This window comes from Maniola jurtina, chromosome 27 (assembly GCF_905333055.1).
Source record: "Maniola jurtina chromosome 27, ilManJurt1.1, whole genome shotgun sequence".
In the NCBI taxonomy this organism is placed as follows: domain Eukaryota; kingdom Metazoa; phylum Arthropoda; class Insecta; order Lepidoptera; family Nymphalidae; genus Maniola; species Maniola jurtina.
The window spans coordinates 6,710,955-6,736,152 of record NC_060055.1 but is presented as its reverse complement, the minus strand read 5'-3'; the positions used below and the strand labels follow the sequence as shown (position 1 = coordinate 6,736,152).

At 34.6% G+C, this 25,198-nt stretch overlaps 2 protein-coding genes and 1 long non-coding RNA gene across 7 annotated transcripts in view; 1 reads left to right on the top strand and 2 right to left on the bottom strand.

The window, feature by feature from the left end:
* The window catches only part of LOC123879000 (neogenin), a 152,991-nt gene extending 150,893 nt beyond the window's left edge, over nucleotides 1–2,098 (bottom strand). For all 3 annotated transcript variants that reach the window (XM_045926453.1, XM_045926455.1, XM_045926454.1), the window contains exon 1: nucleotides 1,842–2,098. In XM_045926453.1, coding sequence (XP_045782409.1) covers nucleotides 1,842–1,926 — 85 coding nt within the window. In that variant the 5' untranslated portion in view covers nucleotides 1,927–2,098. The remainder of the gene's footprint in view (nucleotides 1–1,841) is intronic.
* Nucleotides 2,099–2,457: 359 nt separating this feature from the next.
* On the top strand, nucleotides 2,458–16,015 carry LOC123879018 (DAZ-associated protein 2-like). Of its 3 annotated transcripts, none has more exons than XM_045926487.1 (6): nucleotides 2,458–2,594; nucleotides 11,231–11,323; nucleotides 11,963–12,090; nucleotides 12,957–13,118; nucleotides 14,155–14,273; nucleotides 15,040–16,015. In XM_045926487.1, exons 1-6 carry the CDS (start codon nucleotides 2,579–2,581, stop codon nucleotides 15,047–15,049), a joined length of 528 nt encoding a protein of 175 aa, XP_045782443.1. In that variant the 5' UTR covers nucleotides 2,458–2,578; the 3' UTR covers nucleotides 15,050–16,015. The 3 variants fall into 3 exon arrangements, with proteins under 3 accessions (XP_045782443.1, XP_045782444.1, XP_045782442.1); XM_045926488.1 differs by having other exon boundaries at nucleotides 11,960–12,090; nucleotides 12,978–13,118; XM_045926486.1 differs by having other exon boundaries at nucleotides 11,960–12,090.
* Nucleotides 11,423–25,132, bottom strand: LOC123879023. The gene is made up of 3 exons (XR_006798927.1): nucleotides 25,122–25,132; nucleotides 13,132–13,134; nucleotides 11,423–11,548 (listed from the first exon to the last, which is right to left on the bottom strand). It is a non-coding gene; the product is annotated as an uncharacterized LOC123879023 (long non-coding RNA).
* Nucleotides 25,133–25,198: the final 66 nt, after the last annotated feature.

Below are 25,198 nucleotides of genomic sequence, written 5' to 3'. Positions count from 1 at the left end.
CCAATTTACTTGTTTATAAACACCCAAGAAAATATCGCTTTTAATTAGTCTAAAGCACTCAATAAAAGGACATAAAGTTACGGCGTCCTCACATCTCCGAGTGGCATTAGAAGACTTCAGTGGAGCCCTAAACCAATAAATAGCGCTCCCTAGCGGCGCTCGTACATCAAGGCGACTTTTATGTGTATTTGTGTAACCATAATTAAATAGAGCCATAAAACACTGTACGAGCGTAAATAAATGTCATTACGTCGCCTCAAAAGTAACCAAACCATCCCAAACTGTCGAAATGAGGTTCGTTTTGTAATCTATATTAAACAGAATGAAAAAAAAATTTTTTTTTTCACAAAAAATAGCGAGCAAACGAGCAGGCGAGTCACCTGATGTTAAGTGATTACCGCCACCCATGAACATTTGCAGCACCAGAGGTACCGCATGCGTTACTGGCCTTTCAGGATTTTTTTTTGCCTTATTTGCTTGTCAATCGTCGATATGTCGTTCTGTAATTACTATTTCATTTAAAAAACCGGTGATGTGTGGATCGGGCCTCACTGTTTTGGAGTTCCGTACATAATTAAATTATGAACATTTTGGGTGTATGAAATATTTCTTTTCCGAGCTAGAACATCGCATTAAACCTGAAAGAAAAACTCAAAAAACGTTCGTTTGTTTCGGTCACAGCTTACAAATCCACACTAATTTACAATTATAAATGCGAAAATGTGTCTGTCTGCTAGCTTTTCACGGCCCAACAGTTTAACCGATTTTGATGAAATTTGGTATCTACAGAGTTAGCATACATACCGGGGACATTTTATCCCGGAAAATCAAAGAATCCCCAAGGGATTCTCTGAGGTCCATCCGTTTAACCGATTTACTTATATGAAATTTGGTACAGAGGTAGCTTGCATCCTGGAAACTTACATAGGCAACTTTTTATCCAAGAAAATCAAAGAGTTATCCACGAACCTTTTCAAATCATAAATCCACGCGAACGAAGGCTAATCTTCGGAATGGTTGAACCTATTTTGACAGGACTTTCACAGACAAGTAGAGGATTAACCAAGGAGTAACATAGGCTACTTTTTTAAGCGACTTTCAAAAATGGAGTTGTGTTTTTCTACCTACTTAGGTACACTGATATCTCCGAGATTTCTGAACCGCTTTGGGTATTTTTTTTTTAATTGTGAGGGAACTTTGCAACTTTATTCCATAAAAATTTGGATTCCAACTCCTCAATCCTGATGCTGCAAGGGATCTGACCAATTCACGCGGGCAAAGCTGCGGGCATCATCTAGTTATGTTATAAATCGTTGTTTTCAGTATTTGTTGTTTAAATAGAGTATACGGTAAATAAACATAATATTATACCGCATATTCCCAACTACTTAGTTTAGTTTTTGAGATAGCCTGTCACAAAAATGGTCTGAAAACTTTGATGGCCCCCCATTAGGTACCTTATTTTTAACCTGTGACACACGGACGGACAGACAGACAGCAGAGTGACATTATAATAAGGTTCCTTTTTTACTCTTTGGGTACGGCACCCTAAAAATGACATAAAATATAATTATCTCGTATTCCATAATGATGCTTTGCAGTGATTATAACAATATTAATAAAGAAATACTAATAATTTATCCCGACCTCCTACTTTAACACAAACATAGGGAAATAACATTCGTTTTATTATTGCAAGAAAAAAAAAGCAGAAATTATATAGTTTAAAGTCAAGTTTACAGAGAAAGTGATAGTAAATTAACTGTACCTTTATAACCACCAGTTATAAAGCTCACCGATCGATATTAAAAGCGTAATATTTATAAAGAAAAGGAGCTCACCTTGGGTGCACGTAAACAAATGAACACAAGCCAGCAAGAAAATCCAGTTTCCAGCGCCGAAACGGCACATCTCTGTCCGCCACATATTCTAACACACTGAAACAACACTTCACAGCAGGTTTTAATTCATCATATTCACATTTTCACACAAAAATCGTAAAAAATTCGTGCGAGAACCTATGCGACTTAGTGCCCAAGCGAAGGCAAGGGAGCCGCCATTTTCGCCCGACTGAGACTGCTGCGTTCGGAAATCCAACTCGAACTCAATAACCAAAGGTCATTGTCCCGAACAATCATGTTAGGGACTGGTATGAAGTTAGCTAACAAAGTGTGTTTCAAGTACGAACTGAACACAGCCACATGAACAGAGCATAGACAACTTTCGCTTTTTTTAAACCAAAGGCTTTCTATACACGATGCGGCAATAAAAAATATTTATCACTGAAAATAACATCGTAATTTTCTATAGCATTTATTTTTATTGCTTTGTTGGATCAATCTACAATCAATAATTTTGAAATACTTCAATTATTAAAAACCGGTAACAATAAAAACCGTAAACTATCTATCGTCGTGTCAGTTTTGTCAGATAATTGCACATCACTAGTGTCGCTACAAGAATCGAAGAAGCTCGTCTGCGACTGCGTTCTTTTAATTATCGCGAAATTCCTATCAATTTAGCTAAATTGTAACCCTAGTGTTAATATTACATTAGTAAATTCGTTAAAGTTGTTATTATGGCAGACAAGAAAGGTATTTATGCGATTTAATTACTGTTTTTCTTTGTTCGTTTCTCTATCGAAGGCTGACATGTGTAACGTCATTTTGCATTGATTCGCAGTTTTTGCAATATTATCCACCTATTGTAACGTTGAAACGCCTTAATATTGCCAAATACACATGTAATCATTAGTTAGATGGCTTCTAAAATACATGTTTCGCTCATAACTGCGATCAATATTCTGTATTCAAGATGGACGTTCATCTCGGATCGAAGGCGGGATGTGAATTTCATCTCATCTCATCTCTCAAATAGATAAAATATACTTACCTACTTGCTACACTACAATGAAAGAGGTTTTATTTTAACTACATTAAACAAAAATGCCCGTAGAAAGATTTAAGTAAAAAAATCCATTTCGTTCGTTCAAGAAGACGCAAGTGGCTATGTTAAGTGGCCCAATTTGCTAGTCACGGCTATTATGCTATTTAATGTTCTCAAATTTACTATGGCTCGTTACGGTAATGCAATTCAGGATGTTATTGAAGTCTTAAATGTATTATTTCTTACTAATTCATCCTTAGAAAAATCCTTGAATTGTGCTGTCTCAGCAAATATTTCATTTTTGTATTACACTTCTTTTTTGATGTAAAAGTAATTTCATTTTTTTAAAGTAAAAAAAAATTGAAATATGTAGCATGTATTTTACAGTATTTTTTTTTTTCATCTGTGTGGAGGCCATTTTGTAATTTATTATTTGTTAGCACATTCTGTGACAATATCAACTCTCTTCCTACTAAGGTTCCACCTACCCAAGATACCTTTACCCAAAATTGTAGAAATTAAAGTGGACAGATATTGGAATATCAGTTAGTTAAAACAACAATCCTGTTAGTCAAAACACTTCCATAGATAAATGCAAATTAATTAACATTAACATGAAAATTGCATTAAAAAACCTCCAACCTTGATGTTACACATGTCGGTCATTGCATTGAATATCTTAAGCTTTTTATATTTAGTTCACTCTAAACTTCTAATACATGTTGACTTTTATAACTCTTTTACTGGGAGTGTTTGTCTAATTGCCTATGACCAGTTTTCGTCACATATGTGGGAGATTTATTGATTTATTTAGTCATAGAAAAGTGTGATGAGGGTCTAACTGTCAAGCATTGGTCACAGTTAATCATGTATCTGTGCACAGATGTATATCCTGTGCTGCCCTTGTAACATGTATCAGAAGTTTAGTGCGACTTAACTCTTTAAATACCAAAGCTAATTTAATGGCCTGCGCAAACAAGGGTCTGATGTCCACAGAGGACAAATATGGTTCACTAAGAACATTGCAACATAATATGTACTAATAGTACGGTGGAACACTGTAGTAAAAGATGAGGGACTTTTTAGACCCTTGTGTGCGCAGGCCCTAAGAGAAGTCAACAGGTTTTGACCATGCTTAGGGTCTGACTAAGCATGTGTTAAGTGAAACATGATTATAATGATGCGTTACCCGCCCTGCCCCCTTCCCTTCACCGCCCCCACTTCTACAGGAGCCGCGGCGGCGTCTCGGGCGTTCCTCGGAGCTCCACTAAGACTCACTATCATGTAATGACAATACATAGAATTTTCTTTCTTTTACAACTTTTTTTGAAACCATAGTACAGAGAGAAACGGTATTTATGATCTGTGCGTAACCGCGTGTGGACGAACGTATGTGTATTTGATTATAATGTAACCCGTATTTGTATGATTCCATTGCTATAATACATCAAAAGATTAAAACTTACTTCAATTAACTACAGACATTCATTTGACTTCATTTAAAATAAAAATCTCAAACTTTTGCAAAATATTTATTTAACTACATTCAAAATAAAAACCTCAGATTACAAATTCAATTACAAAATGTAACACCTTCATTAGTTATTACAGTAATGAACATTTTTTTTCTATCTTAAATTCATTTTTGAACTTTAGCCTTATGGATTCAGTTCTCTATCAGTTAAAATGCTCAAAGCCTTTGCTAAAACAAAGGTTTTACATAGGATTAAAACAAACAAAGGTGCTAGAATTATATGCCAATGATAAGTTCATTCAGTATTAATAAGTTACCAGTACAATGTGGGCATACCAACTAATAACACAATGCAAAATAACAAAATGCATGCTTTTTACATACAAACTACAGTAGTCCATGACCTCAAAGTGTGCATAAGAGACCTCCACATAACAGGTTATTTTTAACAACAATAGAATGCAGGGGCACCTATAAGGACGGCCGCACATTATAAGAATTTGTTTGTCAGATTTTCTGACGTACGCTGGACGAGCTTCCGCGCAGTATCCGAAATTTCACGCCAGCGAATCTGTCCCCCGATTGTGTACGAAAAACGTATTCATGGTTACCGTCAAGAAATTCTGCCCCTTAATTGGCTGTGAAAAAACGTAAACAGCAAATGAACCAATCAAATGGCAGAATTTCTTGACGATAACGATAACCTTAATGCGTTTTTCTTACACAATCGAAGGGCTGATCTTAATTCGCGAATTGCTGCCAGCTTAATAGCTCAGCGGTTAAAGGAGCGGACTGGAACTGAAACTGTTGGTTCAAACCACTCCGTTGCAAGCCTTGTATTATGCTACTCTAAGCACAAGCATGATTAACATGCCTAAACATATAGCATAAAAAAAAAGCTCTCTCAAATTGAAAGCTGATTTATTACAGAGTCCAATATGAAATGTATGAAGAGTGCGCTTTCCGATATTCTGACCCGCGAAATGACGTCCTGTTGGCGAGCATCAGAAACGAATCCAGCAAAATTCTGAGTCTATTTTTTATTTATACAATAGAAGTACAAGCACAAACATTCTAAATAAAAAAAAATAAAAAAAAAAACACTTCAATAACTTTTCACTAACATATTTCTGGTCGGCATTTCAAAATCCCGATCGGGGATTTGTCCCTACACTATGTATTTGCATAAATGTAGTTTATTGGTTTTAGTATTTTAGTACAAAATGTTAGAACAGAGGATCTTCCAGTTGGATTTTTTTGACAGAAAAATTCTTATAATATGCGGCCAGCCTTATACATTAACATTTTATTGCTCGCGAGAGACCAGCCGAAACCTGTTTTCAGAATTGAATCATAACTTCCATTTTCAACAAATTCTTGTGTGTTTAGCTTTTTAAAAAGGATTCAAGTATTACTTTTAATGGAAAAAAAAAACAGCTTTTAGTTGTAAGCTTTATAAGCAAATAATAAATAAATTTATAAATTTTCATTCTTCTGGGATTCTAAACTTTAAATTGCAATATTACACTTTAAACAAGAATCATTAATTCATAAATCAATGCAAGTTTTAAAAATCCTTATTTTCAGTGTACAAAATTCACAAAATTTTGATTAAACAAAACGATTTAGTTGTTCCCTAACCTAACCAAATTATTCTAAAATTTGGTATAAATGAATAGCAATTGAATCATAGAAATTTATTAAGTGCATACAAGTGATTATATTTTTTTATTCAAAACACAAAATAAAATCATTTCTTCATATTAAGAAACCTAAATATTTTTTGTATCTAGAAGGACTGAAAATTTACTTGAAGCTAAATGGTTGGCTGTACAGTAGATGTTTTTGGCTTGAGAATATTTGTATAGAATTTACCAGTCTTTCTGGAATTGAAAAAAAATCTAAATAAAAAGTATAATCACTCAGTTACACCCATAGTTAACACTATATAAATATGGTAAAAAAATTTGTCTTAAGCTCTCATTGAAAAACAAAGTTTTGTCTCTCTTCTTCCTTTTTAAACTTAAAAAAAAGAGACGGAATTTTTTTCAAATTCCATTTTTTTAATTGATGTCTTCTGACTCCTATTTTTCCTTTTTCTAAACAACATTTAGTTGATTCAGCTTATTTTTTTACCTGATTTTTATTTCTAACACTAATATTTAAAAAAATAATAGCAAACGCTTGCAAATATTATTTTACAAAAAATATTTTCTAAAATAACAACAATTAAATAGAATGGTTTGCTATTATTGTATAATTTTGTTTTGCTAGATTTTTGCACATTTTTTTTAAACATTGAGGTATTATCTTATTCTATTACTTAGTTACTTATCAAATAATTAATTAGTAAAAAAATACCTCATTGTTTTTAAGACTTTCTCTTTGACATGTCATGTCATGGGGTTGTCTTATAATTTTTTTTTTTTGGTTTTTTAGACTTCCAAATGCTAACACTTTAGATTTATGTTTAGTAAAATTGAAATGATGTAAAACTAGTTGTTATTTTTTGTAGATTTTGATTTACACTTGAAACATCATTTTAGTTTTATAATTTGGAACTTTAAAATTATCAAGTACAATTTTAAGATTCCAACTTTGTTTATAAATAGATGAAACTTTTTTTTATTAAAAGTCACATCTATTGCTAAGATTGAGTGTTTACACTAACAGACTTAAGATAAACCAGTTTTCTTACTTTTGAATTTAAAAAAAAACTGATTTATTTCATATATCCACAAAAAAATTGTTTTTCTTTTATTATACTTTTTCTGTGGATATTAGTAAGGTGATGGTAAAAATGGCCCAAATATCTACAGTCTACACTTTAAATTTTTGGGTCCTTTTTGATTTTGTATGTCTACACAGTAAGTTAGATTTAACATTAATCATATTTTTAGTGTTGTACATTATTTCTTGTCTATGACAAATGATATACAATGCTCTAATCGTTTATGGTTGCCTTTTTAATTTACACAATATAATATATTATTAAAGCAGAAAATATAATTTTTTACTTATTCTCTGTTGGCCTAGAATTAGTAAACTTAACTAATTTATGTACCTACCTACAATCGGTTAAATATTTGATAGATTAGATTTGATAATTTTTTTATACTAAGGCTCTTATAAAAAAATCTTAAAAAAAAAAATATTTTATGACAATTTTTCATAAACAATTAAATTAATATATGGATAGAATAAATGAATATTTTTTTTGAATAAATTAAACTGGCAATGCTTCGATAACCGTATTTTAATTAAACTCAAAAAAAATGTTAACATGAATGACACTTGTTAGTGCGTGTGACTAGTGTAAGAACGATTGAAGATAATTATAAAATATATACATTTTACATCTATTATCTTCTTTCGTCTTTGTCTATGGTTCATTTACCATGAGAGAGGTGCATGCGATTATAAGCTTTATTTGAAGGACAGGGAAGTATGCGTTTTGCGTGTACGATTTTTTGTATACAAAACATATGACCCCCATTTTTAGGTCCCCAATTGACATACCTTTCCACTTTTTAACATTATACTGGTTAGCTAGCGGTTTTTTTCCAGGGCTCCAGATTTTAATGGTTTATATATTTTCCCCTTTAGCAAAATCAGAACAAAAGAGTTGATGTTATATTAATTATGACTCTATAACTATAATATAACAGCACATCTTTTGACGTAATTAAATTAAACAATTTTAATGGTTTTTATAATTTCTACAGGAGGGTATTTAGAAATAATCGAATAACATGTTGTAGTGGATTAAGTATTTATGTAAATGGAAATGGTGGTAACCAGGATTTTTTGTGATTTTTTTTTTACATTTTTTCATAAAATTTTTGCTGTTTACCAGCAGCCGAGTTTATTCTCGATTACGCCACTGATTTTTCTTTGCTCGAAAATGCATTTTTTCCTTTGTTTTTCTTTGTACTTTTAAAAGTAGTTTTATGTTTAGTTTGTAGTCCATGCATGCGTATACCATTGGAATGATATTTTATAGACTAGAGTTTTTGTGTTTGTCATTTTGCATGTTTCTATGTCCTTCAACGCACTCATCATAGAATTGTTTTCTAAAACCAGAACTATGCTTTTTTTGCAAACGCTTCTCTAGATGAAACAGCAAAATATATGAAGATGTAATTTTTGGTAACAAATAATTTTTGCTAATATTTGCGAAAACATTAAATCTTGGTACACAGTGTTTTAGTTAGATAACTTAACTAGATATAAATTGGTTTTTTTTCCGAGAATGTTCACGACGTTTACGTTTTAAGCCGCCATTTTGTGGCAGCCATGTTTCAAAGTTCGCGCAGCGAAAGGACAAAGTCTGTGAACTTATGTACCAGGTTGTCCAAAAGTACTTGAACATTTATCTCGATATATATATATATGTTTTAATTATTTACGTTGCGCGAACTAAATTTCGTATGCAAGCTCCTTTATAAAATACTGCGTTTTGATTGGCTATTTTATATCATCCAAAAATATATATATATTCTAGTATTTCTTCGAGCTTGAATGCTAATATTTTAATCTTGGGTTCCATCTATAGATCTCGCCCATATAAAATTGCATTCACCTTTTACAAGAAACTATAATTTTGATCTTATTTTTTTAAAGTTGTTGCATCTCAAACATGATTATATCACTCCTATACTAACTTTGCCAGTGACAGTTTTTGGTATGTGACAGCTACGGTTCAAAATGGCGGGAAATAAATAGTATCGCGGGTAATTGCGGGTAAACTGCGATTGATTAAAAAAATCCTAATGTCTATAGCTGGAACACACTGATCACTAGCTATGTTATATATAAAAAAAACTAATGTCTTTTTATAAGATTCCATATTGTTTGATGATTGTTTTGTTATTTAAGATGTTTTCGAAATGTGGTCACACTGGCTAAAGGAACAGGCTTCTAATTTTTTTTTATTCATCACGTTTTTTTAACCCCCGACTCTAAAACATGGAGGCGTATTTGACGCGTTCTTTTTTTGTGGTAACATCGAGCCAAACCAGAGACAGATTTCAACGTAGTTTCCTTTAAGATAAGTCTAAGATAATAAGTTTTGCCAGGCTTTTATGATGGGCTGAGACCTTTGACACCTGACTAAGTCTTCATTTGAGAGACAGCAGTATAATGCGTTCAAACTAAGAATAGCAATGGCTTTCTGTCATATTGTGACATCTTTGCTGGAAATATATTTTCAATAGATTGAGTAGTATTAGAACTTAGAAGAACAATGTAGAAAAAAAAATGTTATATACCTATGCAAAGTATTTTCCTTGCTATGTAATTTTCAAGTGACAGTAGACATAGAGAATTGACTTTCCTACTATTACTTTGAACCCATTATACTCATATTGTGTTTAGGTTCATTTGATTAGTCTCGGTTCTGACTGAAATCTGTTTAACTATTTGGGGTCTACGAGGCCACGTGTCGGGGATTATTTAAATTTTCTATTTGACACCTGTCAAAATGTAAATGTCGTAGTGAGTGTGACCACCTGTCAAGGAATGCAATGTAAATAACATTTGGTAGGTACCTCAGCACTCGCACTCCGTGTTGAATCGTGTATAACCTACCAAATTACACAATACTTCAATTAAACACTTAATTGGAGTGATTGTTAGCCACGTTTCTAGAGGATTTTCAAAAAAATCCGCTTTGGAAATAACGAAATGTGGTTATATATTGCGTTGTATGGGCAAAGCTTGTCGTTTAACACTGGCGCTAGTGTGCATAGATAATACGAATTAGCGTTTTTTCTTCCAAAAAATATATGTATTTTCTATGCTTGCAACACTATTAAAGTTGCTGTAGAAAGTTAAAAAAAATCTACCAAAACTACTAATTCCTACTATTTTTATTATGGCAACATTGGCAACTTATAAAAGTGTTGCCACACTTGCGCCACGCGTGAATGCTCGGGCTTGGGTTGAGGCGCGCAAGGCGCGAATAGCTTGACCGACGAATAAGCACCCAAAAAAGGTTTTCCTATTCGTTTTTTGAGTCTTTCATGGATGCAACTTACACTAAATAACAATTAAAAAAATAATCTCTAGATATTTTTTGTTCTTAACTTGTGAAATTCGTAAAAAATATTTAAAAGAATTTAATTATTATTTGGTGATTTAATTCGCACATAATAGGCAACACTATTTATGTATAACATCCCAACTTGCAATTTTAATCAGTGTTGCTATACTCAACGAAATTACCAGAAATATTTGAAGTAATCATTGAAATTGCTAATACTTATTAACCAAAAAAAAAAAACATCAAATTGTTTCAATGACATTCATTTATTCACAAAATAAATAAATAGAACGTTCATACTTCATAAACTAGGCCACACGTTCCTCAATTTCACTGTACAATAATCTCAATGCTAACTTTAACGATCCCCGGCTGAGTTTGTTGTGGGCTCTTCTCAGACTTGGGCGCGTTTGAAACCCTCGTAGCTTTAGTTTTAAGTTTACGTTAATAATTATCACCACAATATCATCTTTCAAATCTAAAAAAATCGGACAAACAAAAGGTAACTATTTTGAATAAATGATTTTGATTTTTTTTTGAATGCTCAAGTATTAGAGGCGCCGGAATAACCTAACCCGTAGGCATAACTGGTAATGTGTGGCGCAGCTTTCAAAAATAAACGTTTTTTCTTTCTTTCTTCCAAATGAACCAAAAATTCCACAATGGATTAAATCTTAGTCAAGTAAACTATATCACATTTCCTGTCGTAATATTTCTGGTAGTTTCCCCAAAGGGCATCCATGAAAGTAACTGAGTGTAGTGCTTGGGTCGCGCGTCGGTCGAGCTGACGGTCGGTCCGGCGACGCTAACGGCGCGAGTTGTTGCAGTGACCCCACCCCTCGGCGCGTACCCGCAGCCGCAGCCGCCGCAGGGCCCCTTCCTGCCCGCGCCGCCGCACCAGGCCGCGCCGCAGTATGGAGGTCAGTTCCTACTGCTAACTTATAATATCATCAGCCTGTCACGGACGTCTGCTGTTGGACATAGGATGTTAGTGGTAACAACCGGGACAGACGGATTAACGTGCTCTCCGAGCCGCGGAGGAAACGAAATCCCAACCCATCCAGTTACCGACTTGGGTCAACGTTGCCTAACAATCACTATCGATTGATATGCGTTGCCACAACCAGGCCACACGTCCCTCTAGTCTAGATATAAGTGATAGAGAGAGAAAAAAATGTAGTATAGAAGCAAGCGTTATATTGCGGAAGTCCATGATATACAAGGAACCAAAAGCTTAATTTGCTATAATCCGCCAAACCAACGAAATCTGTGTGGTACGCAGCACCACGCAAATCCCAACACCACTCGACGCGCGCTTCGCCCCGACACCGGAGCATCCGGAGATGTAGACCTTACAATGTCTTTACTTACTGTACTTTGCAATTAGGCATTGTAAGGTCTACATCTCTTGAGGATGCTCCGGTGTCGGGGCGAAACGCGCGTCGAGTGGTGTTGGAATTTGTGTGGTGCTGCGTACCATACAGATTTCGTTGGTTTGGCGGATTATAGCAAATTAAGCTTTTGGTTCCTTGTAAAGAAAAAAATTGTAATTGTAGTAGCGGGCGGGTCGCCGTACGGCGTGGCGTTCGGCGGGGCGGGCGCGGGCGCGGGCGGCGTGTACGCGCCGCCGCCCTATGACCAGCTGCAGCACCACCAGGCCATCCCGGCTCTTAGCCAGCAGCTGCCTGTGAGTATCACATCACTATACCACCAGCTCTTAATACTGGGTTTTTTAGGGTTCCGTACCTCAAAAGAAAAAACGGAACGCTTATAGGATCACTTTGTTGTCTGTCTGTCTGTCAAGAAACCTATAGGGTACTTCCCGTTGACCTAGAATCATGAAATTTGGTAGGTAGGTAGGTCTTATAGTACAAGCAAAGGAAAAAAAATCCGAAAACTATGAATATGGGCTCATATAACAAAAAAAATAAAAATTGATATTTTTTGGTATGATGATGGTACGGAGCCCTTCGTGTGCGAGTCCGTTTTTTTTAATGAGTTGTCCACAAAAGTAGATATATAAAACTATTTTTTTAATGCTGATCGACCTAGTTTCATATAAGGATTAATTCATTGTATCGCAAGAAAAAAATTGAGACAGCAGAAGTTGGTGTTTAAGTAAACGTTTAACGTCGCGATGGGTGATTCATTCAAATAACAATCGAATAACATTTTTTAACAATCGGAAAACAATCGATTGTTAAAAATAACGATTATTTAGCGTGCGGGACGAATTAATCCAAAATCGAATGCAATTGATTTTGATTTTCGATTTATTCATTCTGAAACGTGCGCTCCGCATTCGTAGCCTCAACTATGAACAATAGAACAATCGATTGTGAATTGTTTTTTGTGAAGTCGAATAAATCAAAAATCGATTGTTCAATTCATCCGATTGTTTTTCGTACCAATCGCCCATCGCCACTAGATCTTGAAAACAGTCTCAGCAAGTAATTGTTAATAATAAGCTCATCACTATTGTTTTACCATTATGATATTTAATTGACGAGTAATGTTTGTCCGTTTGTGGTATGTTTGTGGCTTGTCCTGAAGTACCCACAAAATGTATCGCAGATGTACAGCCCGGCCGCCGCCATGTACGCGGCCGCGGCCGGCTACCCCGGCTACATCGGCTACCCCGTGCAGTACTACCCCTACTACCCCACGGCCGTGCAGCCCTCCATACAGCCTCTGCGCCCGACCATCATGATACCGGTCAGTTCATTACTTTCTTACCTAACAAGCTTACACAAGTTTTGACGACCTCCCTGGCGCAGTGGTAAGCGCTGTGGGAGGTCCCGGGGTCGATTCCCGGAAAGGATTTGGGACTTTATAGTTTAACTAGCTGATGCCCGCAGCTTCGCCCGCGTGGATTGGTCAGATCCCCTGCAGCATCAGGATTAAGGAGTTGGACTCCAAATTTTTTATGAAACAATGTCGCAAAGTTCTTCTATCGATTAAAAAAGAAATGATGCAAATCGGTTCAGAAATCTCGGAGATTTCGGTGTACATAGGTAGAAAAACACAACTCCCTTTTTGAAAGTCGGTTAAAAAAGTAGCCTATGTTACTCCCTGGTAAGTTCTCTACTTGTCTGTGAAAATCCCGTCAAAATCGGTTTAGCCGTTCCCAAGATTAGCCTTTTCAAACAGACAGACAGACAAAAATTTTTAAAACGTGTGATTCGGTGTTGGTATCATTCAAATAACCATATGAGCTTAATATGAGGTAGTTATTTCGAAATTACAGACAGACACTCCAATTTTATTTATTAGTATAGATTTCTGGTCTGGTTTGGTGGAAGGCTTCGGCCGCGGCTAAGTTACCACCCTACCGGCAAAGCCGTGCTGCGAAGCGATTTAACGTTCCGGTACAAAACCAAAGGGGTTTAATGAAAACTGCCATACGCGGTTAGCCTGCTTCCATCTCTGCGTCATCACTTATCACCAGATGAGATTGCAGTCAAGGGCTAACTTGTATCTGAATTTTGAAAAAGTTATCCGTTAACTAAGTTTTTACTAAATTATAACTAGTAATATAAAGCGACCGACATAGCTCAAAGGATTAAACCACGTACCGGTAAGAGACAGTTAAAACGAGACAGCGTTATACTGCTGGCATAAATCTGTCTCGTTGTAACTGAAACTTAAGTCTAAGCAAAGTCAAAGTGCGCTCTATAGATTGCATCCTTTGACTTTGACTTGCCTGCTTTGTATGATCTAGCATTGTTGACAAGTAATACCGCTTGTACAGAACGGCTTCGAGGCGGGCGGTCGGTTCGAGGGGCTCACGCAGACGCTGCTGCCGCCCGCGCCGCCCGGCGTGCCCCCCTCCCCCGCGCACCTCGCCGCCCTGCAGCCCCACCAAGTGCTGTGAGTATACCACACACCTTTATTTGTATGTCGGAGCTGGTACGATCACGTCATCATATCGGGACATGCAGATGCACTGACAGATACTAACATATTATATTACTAGGGGATGCCCGCGGCTTCGCCCGCGTGGATTTCGATTTTTTTAAATCCCGTAGGAGCTCTTTGATTTTCCGGGATAAAAAGTAGCCTATGTCCTTCCCCGGGATGTATCCCAACTGTACCAAATTTCATTAAAATCGGTTCAGCGGTTGGGCCGTGAAAACGTAGCAGACAGACAGACAGACAGACACACTTTCGCATTAGTATGGATAAAAGCAGGCGTTACTCTGCGGAAGTCCTGATATACAAGCAAGCAAAAGCTTAATTTTCTATAACCCAATAAACCAGACAAATCTGTATGGAGCAACATGCAGCATGCGACATGCACCGCCCGCCCTCCCACTGCTAAACATGCAGGAAACGTGCGTAGAGTAGTTTTGGGATTTGTTGATTGACACTAAGCAAAGCTTACTCGTACTCTGTCTTGCTAATTTATTTAATAATAGTTTTTTATCGTCAGACATAAAAAATATGAAAAACGGTTTGATTATATAGAAAACAAGACGCGCTTCCCAGCTAGTGAGTGAGTGCTTTCATTGCCACGTTCGTTGTTTTCATTTATTGCGAGTTTCGGCCCCCATCCTAAACGTCTGTTCAACTTTGAACTAAAATCAAAGAGCTCGTATTAGTAGCAGTATAAAATATTTTGATAATCCTATTCCAGGTGGCGTTAAACGAATGAGCGGTCGCGACCGCGGCATCAGTAACCATTGACCGGCGGACGGCACTCAATCTCGTCTATACAATACAACACTAAACAACACCATACTACACGGATCACTCTGGGGTAACACTCACTTCTGTCGAACCATTGACTTACTGTATTAGCAAGACTACCAATCGCTGGGTACATTTGGATATCTGTCGACTGACTGCGCACTTCATTTAAAGCAAAACGACTTCATTTAAAGCAAAAATGACTTCATTTAAAGCAAAAATGACTTCATTTGAAACAAAAATGACTTCATTTAATCCAAAAATGGCTTAATTTAATCTGAAAATGAGATCATATAAACCAGTGGGTAACATTAGAAAGGCCGAGAAATATCTAAGCATAGTGTTATAGTAATTTCGTTCTACGCAATGCTATAGAGACACAAAAGCTGTGCTTACCATAGTTGATATACCTTATCAAAATAATACTTCATAATCAATGAATACTATTAAATAGGTATACTATGTGTAAACTCCAAGCGAACTGCGCAGTCAGTTGGCAGCTTTGTGTCAACTACACTAGAGCCATATCCAAACTGCAATATATCCATATCCAAAATTTTATCAAAAACATAACAAATTATCTCTTTCTTTACAGTCAAATAAGTAATGCAGTCGCGTGAGCTTACCTTGGTACATTTAACTTATTAAACGTGATTGTGAGTCTTGCTTGGTACAGTCAGTCAGTGTGAAATCTATCCTATCCAGTGTAACTTTAAACTAAGTAATAATGATTTAAGAATTACAAAAATTACTATAAGTATGTATAAGAAATGAATATTATTTCGTCGATTATTGTATCGAGTTTGTCTAAAAACTGAATATCTGTATGTATGTTGTAATGTGTAAAATAACTGTAAGTCTACATATTATAAGATTTGTATGAAATTCATATCGCAAACGTATTTGTCCGTAAAATACATGAATGAATAATATAATCTTGAAAAATAATCTTCAAAATAGTGAAGAAATTACTTACCAATCTTTCATCATTCAGTAAAAAATGAAGAAAAGAGGTAGCAAGTATTTTTTTTAATATTATCTTTGTATGAAATTATGTCTAAAAAACCAATGAAGTTTAAAAATAAAATTGTAACTCATATTAATGCATGGCACATAACGCGCCACAAAGATTTTTTGACTAAGTGAAACTAGAAAAAATTACATTTGTACGAATGAGTATAACATTTAAATAAATAAAAGATTTTCAAATTAAACGAAACTTGAAAATTAATTAAGATAGTATAATATACGTGTAGCGTATCATTACAATTTTATAAATCGCAATAAATTTGTATCAATGAATAAAGTCACCCCATTTAAAGATACCTCAAAATATAATGGTTTCAATTGTGAATGTATAGAAGATGATTTAAAATGTGTTCCGTCGGTGAATATCAAACTTAGCCGGTTTATATTGACTGTGATGTGTTAAATAATGTTCGCCACTTGACCGACTTCAAAAAAAATTGGTCGTGTATTGCTCTCTATTATGATCGTGCCTTGAGATAAAAAATTGGCATCAAAATTCTTGCCCGATCTCGAATAAAAAAATATTTACTCATTTGTCGAATAAATTTTGATTTTGCTTTTATATCATGTCAAGTGATAGTAACATTCCAAAGAAAAGAAATATCAATTTCTTCATGAAATATATACTTCATTTATGTTTTAAATGAAATCACATATTTTTCATTTACATATTTTCATTTGCTGTTTTTGGTTTAAATATCGTTATATAAAACCAGGGCCATATTATTTAAAATATATGTATTTTCTATCGTAGGTTAAGAAAAACTAGCATGAAATATACTAACTTTTAGTTTCTTTGGAGTTTTAGTTAATTTTGAGTGAATATTACTTTTTTAAATCTAAATTAATGTCAAATCAAATGAACCATGTTTTTCGAAGCTAAAAAGAATTCCTTTAAAGTCGAGACTGGTTCATTTAAAGAAAATTAACTTCATTTAAAGTGAAAATGACTTCATTTAAAGCGAAAATGACTAAATTTAATCCAAAAATTAAGTCATAAACAAGTGGCTAACATTAGAAAGGCCGAGAAAAGTCTCAGCATAGTATTATAGCGAGTTCGCTCTACGACTAGTAATGATAATTATGTTTTATGCTGTCTGTGAGTTAATCAATAAGGGCTTGGGCAGATACGACGCGGTTCTTAAAATTTCAAATAAAACATTCACTTCAGTGCTGAATGAAAATCGTAAATACGATATATATCTCAAATTTCGGCACTAGCAGCAAGTAAACCGTAGCCTAGCGATGTAAGGCGGTCTGGATGGGTGCTTTAAAATTATTTAGACCTTGAAATGTGGGTAAAATCAAAAAAATTATAAGTTTAAATAAAAAAACTGAAGCCCACAGTGGTGAGCGCAGTAGTCTTATAGGAGGTCTCGGGTTCGCTTTCCGGTAGGGGCTTTTTGGGAATTTGTAATTCCTAAATTGTCTCTAGTCTGTTCTAGGTGGGAGGCTTCTGTCATGGTTAGTTACTGGTTAAGACGTGCCGCCAAGTGATTTTGAATTCCGGCACGAAGCCAAGTAGCGACCTTAACTTAGGGTTTAATAACTGCCATAGCCCTACCACGTTAGCCTGCTACCATCTGCACTATCACTTACCATCATATGAAATGGCAAATAAGGGCTTATCATAAAACAAATAATAATAATAAATATGAAGCTAAGAATTAGCGCTTCTGTCGTCGCTTTATGTCTGTCCATTTCTTAATTTTATTATCTATATAGTTGCTTATGAAAGCATATTTGAATAGGCTTTTACAAGTATTTTTGAATAGGCACTTTTGAAGTTAGTATTTTTGTCCAAAAATGAATCCTTGAAGATTTAAAAATTTATAACACTGAATGAACTAAACCCGTACACGCCTATGCATGACTTAAGTGGTCCATTTGCACATCGTGACAAAATGGACTACTTAAGTCACGCTCACGAACTATTCCACGGTGAAAAACGGACTACTTAAGTTACGGTTATATAAACATAACGCGGGTTATTAATTAATACTCATGAGTCGAAGTCTATTATTGCACTAACTCACGCCGTGCAATAATAGACTGCTTAAGTTAAATATAGTGAAATGTAATATTAAAAGTATCATATCAAAATGACATTCCTTTTAATGTGACTAATAAATTGAAATGCTGTTTCGCTACTTTAAAAAAAAAATTATGAATTTCTTGAAGTTATGAAAACTATAATAAAACCCGACAATTTTTTCGCGCAGCTATAGAAATTGCCAAAAATCTAGCCTGTTTTTTATTGGCTTCAATCAAGCCTGTTTTTCATGTGTAATATCAAGTGCGATACCAAAAAAAAAAAAAAAAACTGCCAATCTAAGTCACAAAAAAATCAAAAGACGCACAGACAGCATAAAATGCTATAAACATTAGTTATATATAATTGAGTAAAAGATAAAGTGTTAATGTGGTTGTGTGGTACGTGACGGGGTGTCTGTGTGAGTGAAGATGATATTATCTGTTTGATTATTATTATATAATATTCTTTATGTTACATCGTGTATTTGTCGTTAATTCTGGAACCATTTTGACATTTAGATTACAAAAAAATATATTCCATAAACTATCTGTCGTCTACAAACTTATGGAGTGTGAAATTGATGACAGTTGTAGTACTTGTTTTTAGGAATTCAATTGAGTTATTGGCTCGGAATGGCATTCAATTGTATTTTCGATAATGGCTTGCAGTTCGATTTGAGGTGCTTTTGAATTCAGTTGCATTATAAGCCCGGAATGCAGTCACATTCAATTGTTACTTAGACAAGTTGAAGTGCTTTTGAATTTCATTGCATTTAAGCTTGCAAGATTCAAATGTTGAATTATATTTTGTGGTCGGAATTAGTGTTGTTATGGATATCCATATCCGTAACCGAAACTATCGGATATCCGAAATAAAAAAATATCCGTAACCGTAACTGAATCCGTAATAAAAGTTTTGGATAGTTTCGGATAGGGCGGAGTCTAACTAAATACTACACTCGTACGAATTAACTGTGCACTCCGCTGGAATGCGACACCTTCATCAGTTCACATTTTACAGTTCCTTAAAAAATTAATATCCGTAACCGAAACTATCGGATAATCCGAAATAATTTAATATCCATAACCGTAACCGAAACCGATATTATTTTTTACCAATATCCATATCCATATCCGGATCCGAAATTACATATCCATAAAATCCCTAGTCGGAATATCCGTTAAATTATTTTTTTGAAATCTAAATGTACAATGTGGTGTCCATGATTTATGAATGTAAGCGAATGCATTTCACTCCAATTATTCACTTTAAATAAAATTTCCCATTTATGAATAGAAAAATGTAAAGATGCAAACTATAATCGAAGTCATATCAAGACGTGTATAGTTATCATTTATGAGTACAAAGGATGATCTTCGATTTCACATTTTTACAATACCAAAAAATCACAAAATTTAAGCAACGCACCGAAGATTATTTTCGGAAAGAGGCGTGGTTACCTGTCACCATTTTGATAGTGAATATTTTGAATGAAATTCGTGCGCTTATATGATTTGTTTAGGATTCGTTTGGATAGAGGTGTTCGGTCGGTGTATATCAGAATCTCATTGCGCGTGCAACGCAAGGTTAAACTAGTTGTATACTCTAGTTGTTTCTAGAATTCTTCCCATGTTGGATGTTTTAATGAATATTCTATAAAAACCAGTGCATGACAAATCGATCTGCCTAAAAAATCTACATACATAAAATGTATCAATTTATCTTATTATCTTCTAGGTTCCAGATTGCTATCTGTTACATTTTGCTGTTAAATTCAATAGCATTCTGAATCGCCGTTGAATTCATTTGCATTCCACACTGCTGTTGAATTTAATTGCATTTTGGATTCCGAAATACTATTGGATCCAAATGCATTTTGCATGCCAAAAAAAAAAGATAAAATATTGAAAATACAAATTCATTAAAATAGTCAATATAGTTTATGAGACGAGATAATTATAAGTTGGCTGATTATAAGGGAAAACGTCTCAAAAATTTAATTGTTTAATTTTTTTTTTTTTTGTGATTTTCATCCCTATTGCATAAAATTACTATTAGCTGTTTTTGTACAGTACAATGAAGTAGAACTGTCAAAATGGAAAAATTGAAAATGCAATTTTTATTTTTACACTTACCTTCGAAATCGAAAATAGAGATGAAAATCGTGTATCCTATATTCTATAGGTTTTCTTTAGTGAAAACAGTTTTCCAATAACTGCAATAGTTTTGACTATTAATATTTTGGGAAACAAATAATTTTTATACCTCTGATTATTCTTTATACATGGCGTATCTAACATAACAGCATAATTCAAAAAAGGAAGTGAGAGTCAAACTCCGTTCCGTAGGTTCCGTACCTTCAGAAAAGATAGACACTTTGAAATTCGCCATCTTGGTGTTTTATTATTTGTTGTTATAGACACGCACTGAAAAATTGAACTCTACCTATTCATGAGATACAGTCCGCTGAAGACAAACGGACGGACATCAAACGCTTAGTTGGCATCTTTCGGGTACGGAACTCTAAAAAATAACCCGGTTTAGTATCAGAAACATTTAAGACCTAACCTAAAATTTCGCACGGGCGATATTTTAACGCACGTTCTAAAGTTCACGTGCGAACCATCTTAAATAATAAATTGGGATAATATGTCAGGTACGCTTTGTATAATACCTTTATACTTATGTTTGTTTAATTTTTTTGAATATTCTTATACATTAAATATATGTTTTTGTTAATGAAATCATGTTTACTTACTATGAGTTTGAAAAATAAATGTTAACTCAATTAATTTGAGCTACATTTTGAAAAAATTAGCATTTTCTCTTCAGTAACTGACCAAAAAAAAGAAATTATTCTATCATCCTATTAGGTCCCATAAAGTACAATCTATTTTTTCTTAGTTGGTTTAAAATGTTAAGGCGACGTACTATGTACGTATGTACGACGATAGGACGTTATCACCAAGAAATAAAAGCTAAATAAGTCTTAAGCGCCGGGTACACTGTGTCGCTTAAGCATTTTCCAGAGGTTTGGATTTAGCAAAATAAATATGATTTGATGTAAGTATGTCTAAAAAAAATAACCATCAGCTTTAAAGGTAGGTTCCTTGATGCGCATGAATATTTTCTGAGATACAAAATGTGTGTAAAATCAGCATTAATCATTACAATCTTAATTGTGATTGGCTGAATTTATGGTATTCTTGTTGCAACGATGCATTGTAGCCAATAGTGCGAGAATATCGTTAAATCAGATTTGAATGCGATGGTCACACGGTAGCTGTCATTCTATGGTGGTAGGTCTGATGGGAGGCTTCGGCAGTGGCTAGTTGCCACTCTACCGACAAAGCCGTGCCGCCAAGCGATTTGGCGTTTCGGTACGATGCCGTGTAGAGACGACAGCAGTCAACTTAAAATAAATAAAAACTGAATTTCTGGGTCATTAAAAAAAATTAAAGATCAATAAGTACATATTTTGGTTTCTCACTATCCCATACGGTACTAGGGACCATAGTCTATCTTGATTTTATAAGTTTTTTATTTTGTTTTCTCACCTCTGCATTTACATACTTAAAAAACAGTAATATTTTTTTAAAATAGATTACATGATTTTTCCTTTTATAGTAGGTACTGCTTGACCTGTACGGTTACTTAAGAGTGCTTATCCGTGACTTAAATAGTCTATTTCACACCGTGCAATAGACTAATCAAGTCTTGGATAAGTGATGAGTTTAGGTCACACAAGCTGTAAAATTATGATACGTGTGATTTGAGCAAGTCTATTATTACACGTCGAATAGTTAAGTCACGCCGTGCAATAATGAACTTATTAAGTCACACGTGTCGTACAGGTACGTACTACAAAATGTTAACGTGGCAACTTTACTACAAGAAGTTATAGCGAGTTTGCATTAAAGTAGGTAAGTATCAAAATTGTTTTTGTACAAGGTACAAAGTGAAAGGGTTTCTTAGGCTCATATCTATAGAGTGCACTTTGAATTTGTGAGTTGAAACGAAACATTTTATGTAAGATACATAGTACATACTCTGTCTCGTTTTAACTGTCTAAAGTATAAGCCAAACTGCACTTTACAGATTTAGATCTCACCCTTAGTTTCCAAGCAAATTGTAACCTGTCAAAAATCATCGTCCATTTTGAACCATACGTAACCATACTCTAATGTATTTTGACCTACTTTTGTTTGACAGCTAACAAAAACTGAGTTAATAGTTAAGAGGGGTCTCTCCGTCACTCGTTTCATACAATCGTAGTTCCAATTTCATTTGAATATTAAGCAACCAAAGTCTATGAAATTTTGCAGACATATTCTAGAAACTAATATCTATGTCTGTGGTTTTCCAGATTTCTGTTAAAATATTCGGTTTCAAAGTTATGCGGTCTTAGAAATTTTCATACAAATCTTTGAGCCCCTGTAATTTTAAAACTACATATTTTTAGAAAAATCTAAAACACCACAGACACAGATATTAGTTTCTAGAATATGTCTGCAAAATTTCATGGACTTTGGTTGCTTAATATTCAAATGAAATTGGAACTACGATTGTATGAAACGAGTGGAAACGAGTGACGGAGAGAGCCCTGTTAAGCAACCAAAGTCCATGAAATTTTGCAGACATATTCTAGAAATTAATATACGAGTATATGACTGTGGTTTTCCAGATTTCTGTTAAAATATTCGGTTTCAAAGTTACGTGGTCTTAAAAATTCACCTACAAATCTTTGAGCTCCTGTAATTTTGAAACTACATATTTTTAGAAAAATCTAAAACACCACAGACACAGATATTAGTTTCTAGAATATGTCTGCAAAATTTCATGGACTTTAGTTGCTTAATATTCAAATGAAATTGGAACTATGATTGTATGGAGTAAGTGACAGAGAGAGCCCTGTTAAGTCAAAGGTAAAAGAACATTTAACTAAAAATGTATTCTATTCAAATAGCTCTTGAATTCCGAATATTAATAATTAATATACCTAATCTTACATAAATAAAAATGTTGCACTTGTCGCATAACGTTCTCTCCTTTATCGTTATTTTTTACTATCTTTTACAAATTAGTGTAATGCAAAGTGTAACATTTTTACTTATGAACCTACCTATATCACCTTCAAATTGTTAAGTCTTGTGTATAATATTGAATCAATAATATTGTAAACAAGAGTAAATTAATATTAAATAATGATGGATAATTTCTTTCCTTTCATCTATCTGTATGTAAACCTTGATTTTACAGAAATATCTATTTAAAGTAACTTATTTTGACAATTAGTCCTAATTCTCCCTAAACTGCATCAACAGTCTAAATATAGTAATTATATCGCCTTTATCTACTTACGAACGAACTAATTAATCATTCTATCATCTGTCGATGAGTTACTTAACAATGTTGTATTTGTCAAAAAACACCTTATCATTTTTGACAACGTAGCTAAGTGATCGACAGATTTACAGATAGATTGATTACTGATACATTATTTAGTCATTTCTGTAAAATCAAGGTGTTTCTATTATTTACCTTACGCTTTGTGTAATAAAGAGTAAATCTGTTTCAACTTGCGAGTATAGTTGGTATGAAACGTTTGTAATTTCTGTAAAACCAAGGTATTCTCAATTGTGGACCCTCTGCCTTGTGTAATAAAGTGTAATTCGGTTTCAACTTTGCGAGTATAGTTGGTATGAAACGTTTGTAATTTCTGTAAAACCAAGGTATTTTCTATTGTGGGCCTTCTGCCTTGTGTAATAAAGTGTAATTCTGTTGGAACTGTGTCCGTTGCGAGTAAGCGTAAGTGGGTACTGCTCAAGCGTGGATGTGGGCGGAGTCACGTGCAATATATAGCGTAATTATTATTTTGTTTCCAATAAAATCATAAAATCCAAACAATGCTTTTTATTTTTTACCATCATCAACCCATTAAATAATCACACTAATACATATTGTAAAAGCGAAAGTGTGTGTGTATGTTTGTTACTCCTTCACGCAAAAACTACTGGACGGATTTGGCTGAAATTTGGAAAGGAAATAGATTATATCCTGGATTAACACATAGGCTACTTTTTATCCCGGAAAATCAAAGAGTTCCTGCGGTAGTTGGAAAAACCTAAACCTCAGAGAATTAGAAGGTTTTCAGCCATAGTCTGCCACGCTGACTGAGTCATCATTAATCATGAACCCACCGTATTAAATTTTATCTTACCAATATGATAAGAGTTTTTGATACTTTCCTAAATAACGCGGTGAATAACCACCCGAAATCTACCTAATTCTAACCATACTAATAAAATTGAAGTGTCTGTCTATTTGAACGGGCTAATCTTCGGAATGGCTGAACCTATTTTGACGGGACTTTCACAGACAAGTAGAGGATTAACCAAGGAGTAACATAGGCTACTTTTCCACGCGGGCGAAGCTGCTGGCATCTAGTTCTAACTATGATCAACGAGCAGCTGCTTTGGGAAGACGACGTAACTTTTTAAGAACAAACTAGATGGCGCCACGGGTATCTTCAATCACTCATAATGAAGCCAGAATCTATCTCCTGTACTGCCTACTCCTGAATAGGAAACAGACGTCTTAACCAATAGGTTATTACAGCTCTCTTTTATTTAATTTTATCGATTACATGTTAGCTCTTGACTGCGATCTTACCTGATGGTAAGTGATGAATGATGAAGCGAGCTAACTAGGAAGAGATATGGAAGTCCTTAAATTATACTCCTTATTGGTTTCTACATGGAAACGTACCGGAACGCTAAATAGCTTGGCGGCACGGCTTTGCCGGTAGGGTAGTAACTAGCCATGGCCGAACCCTCCCACCCCACCAGACAAAATAGAGCCCCGATAGCTCAAAGGTTGAAGAGCGGACTGAATTTTGAAAGGTCGGCGGTTCAAACCCCACCCGTTGCACTGTTGTCGTACCCACTCCTGGCACAGAATAATACCAAAGTATATGGGCTATGGCACAAGCTTTACGCTTAATTGGAGGGGAAAGGGGAGTATCAGTAATGCATGGCTAATA

Bases quoted from the DNA above. Each gene is read 5' to 3' on its own strand.
- LOC123879018 (XM_045926486.1), top strand. The intron at 11,324-11,959 runs GTCAGTTCCTAC...TTGTAATTGTAG, and splicing joins GGCCGCGCCGCAGTATGGAG to TAGCGGGCGGGTCGCCGTAC. The intron at 12,091-12,956 runs GTGAGTATCACA...CTTGTCCTGAAG, and splicing joins CTCTTAGCCAGCAGCTGCCT to TACCCACAAAATGTATCGCA.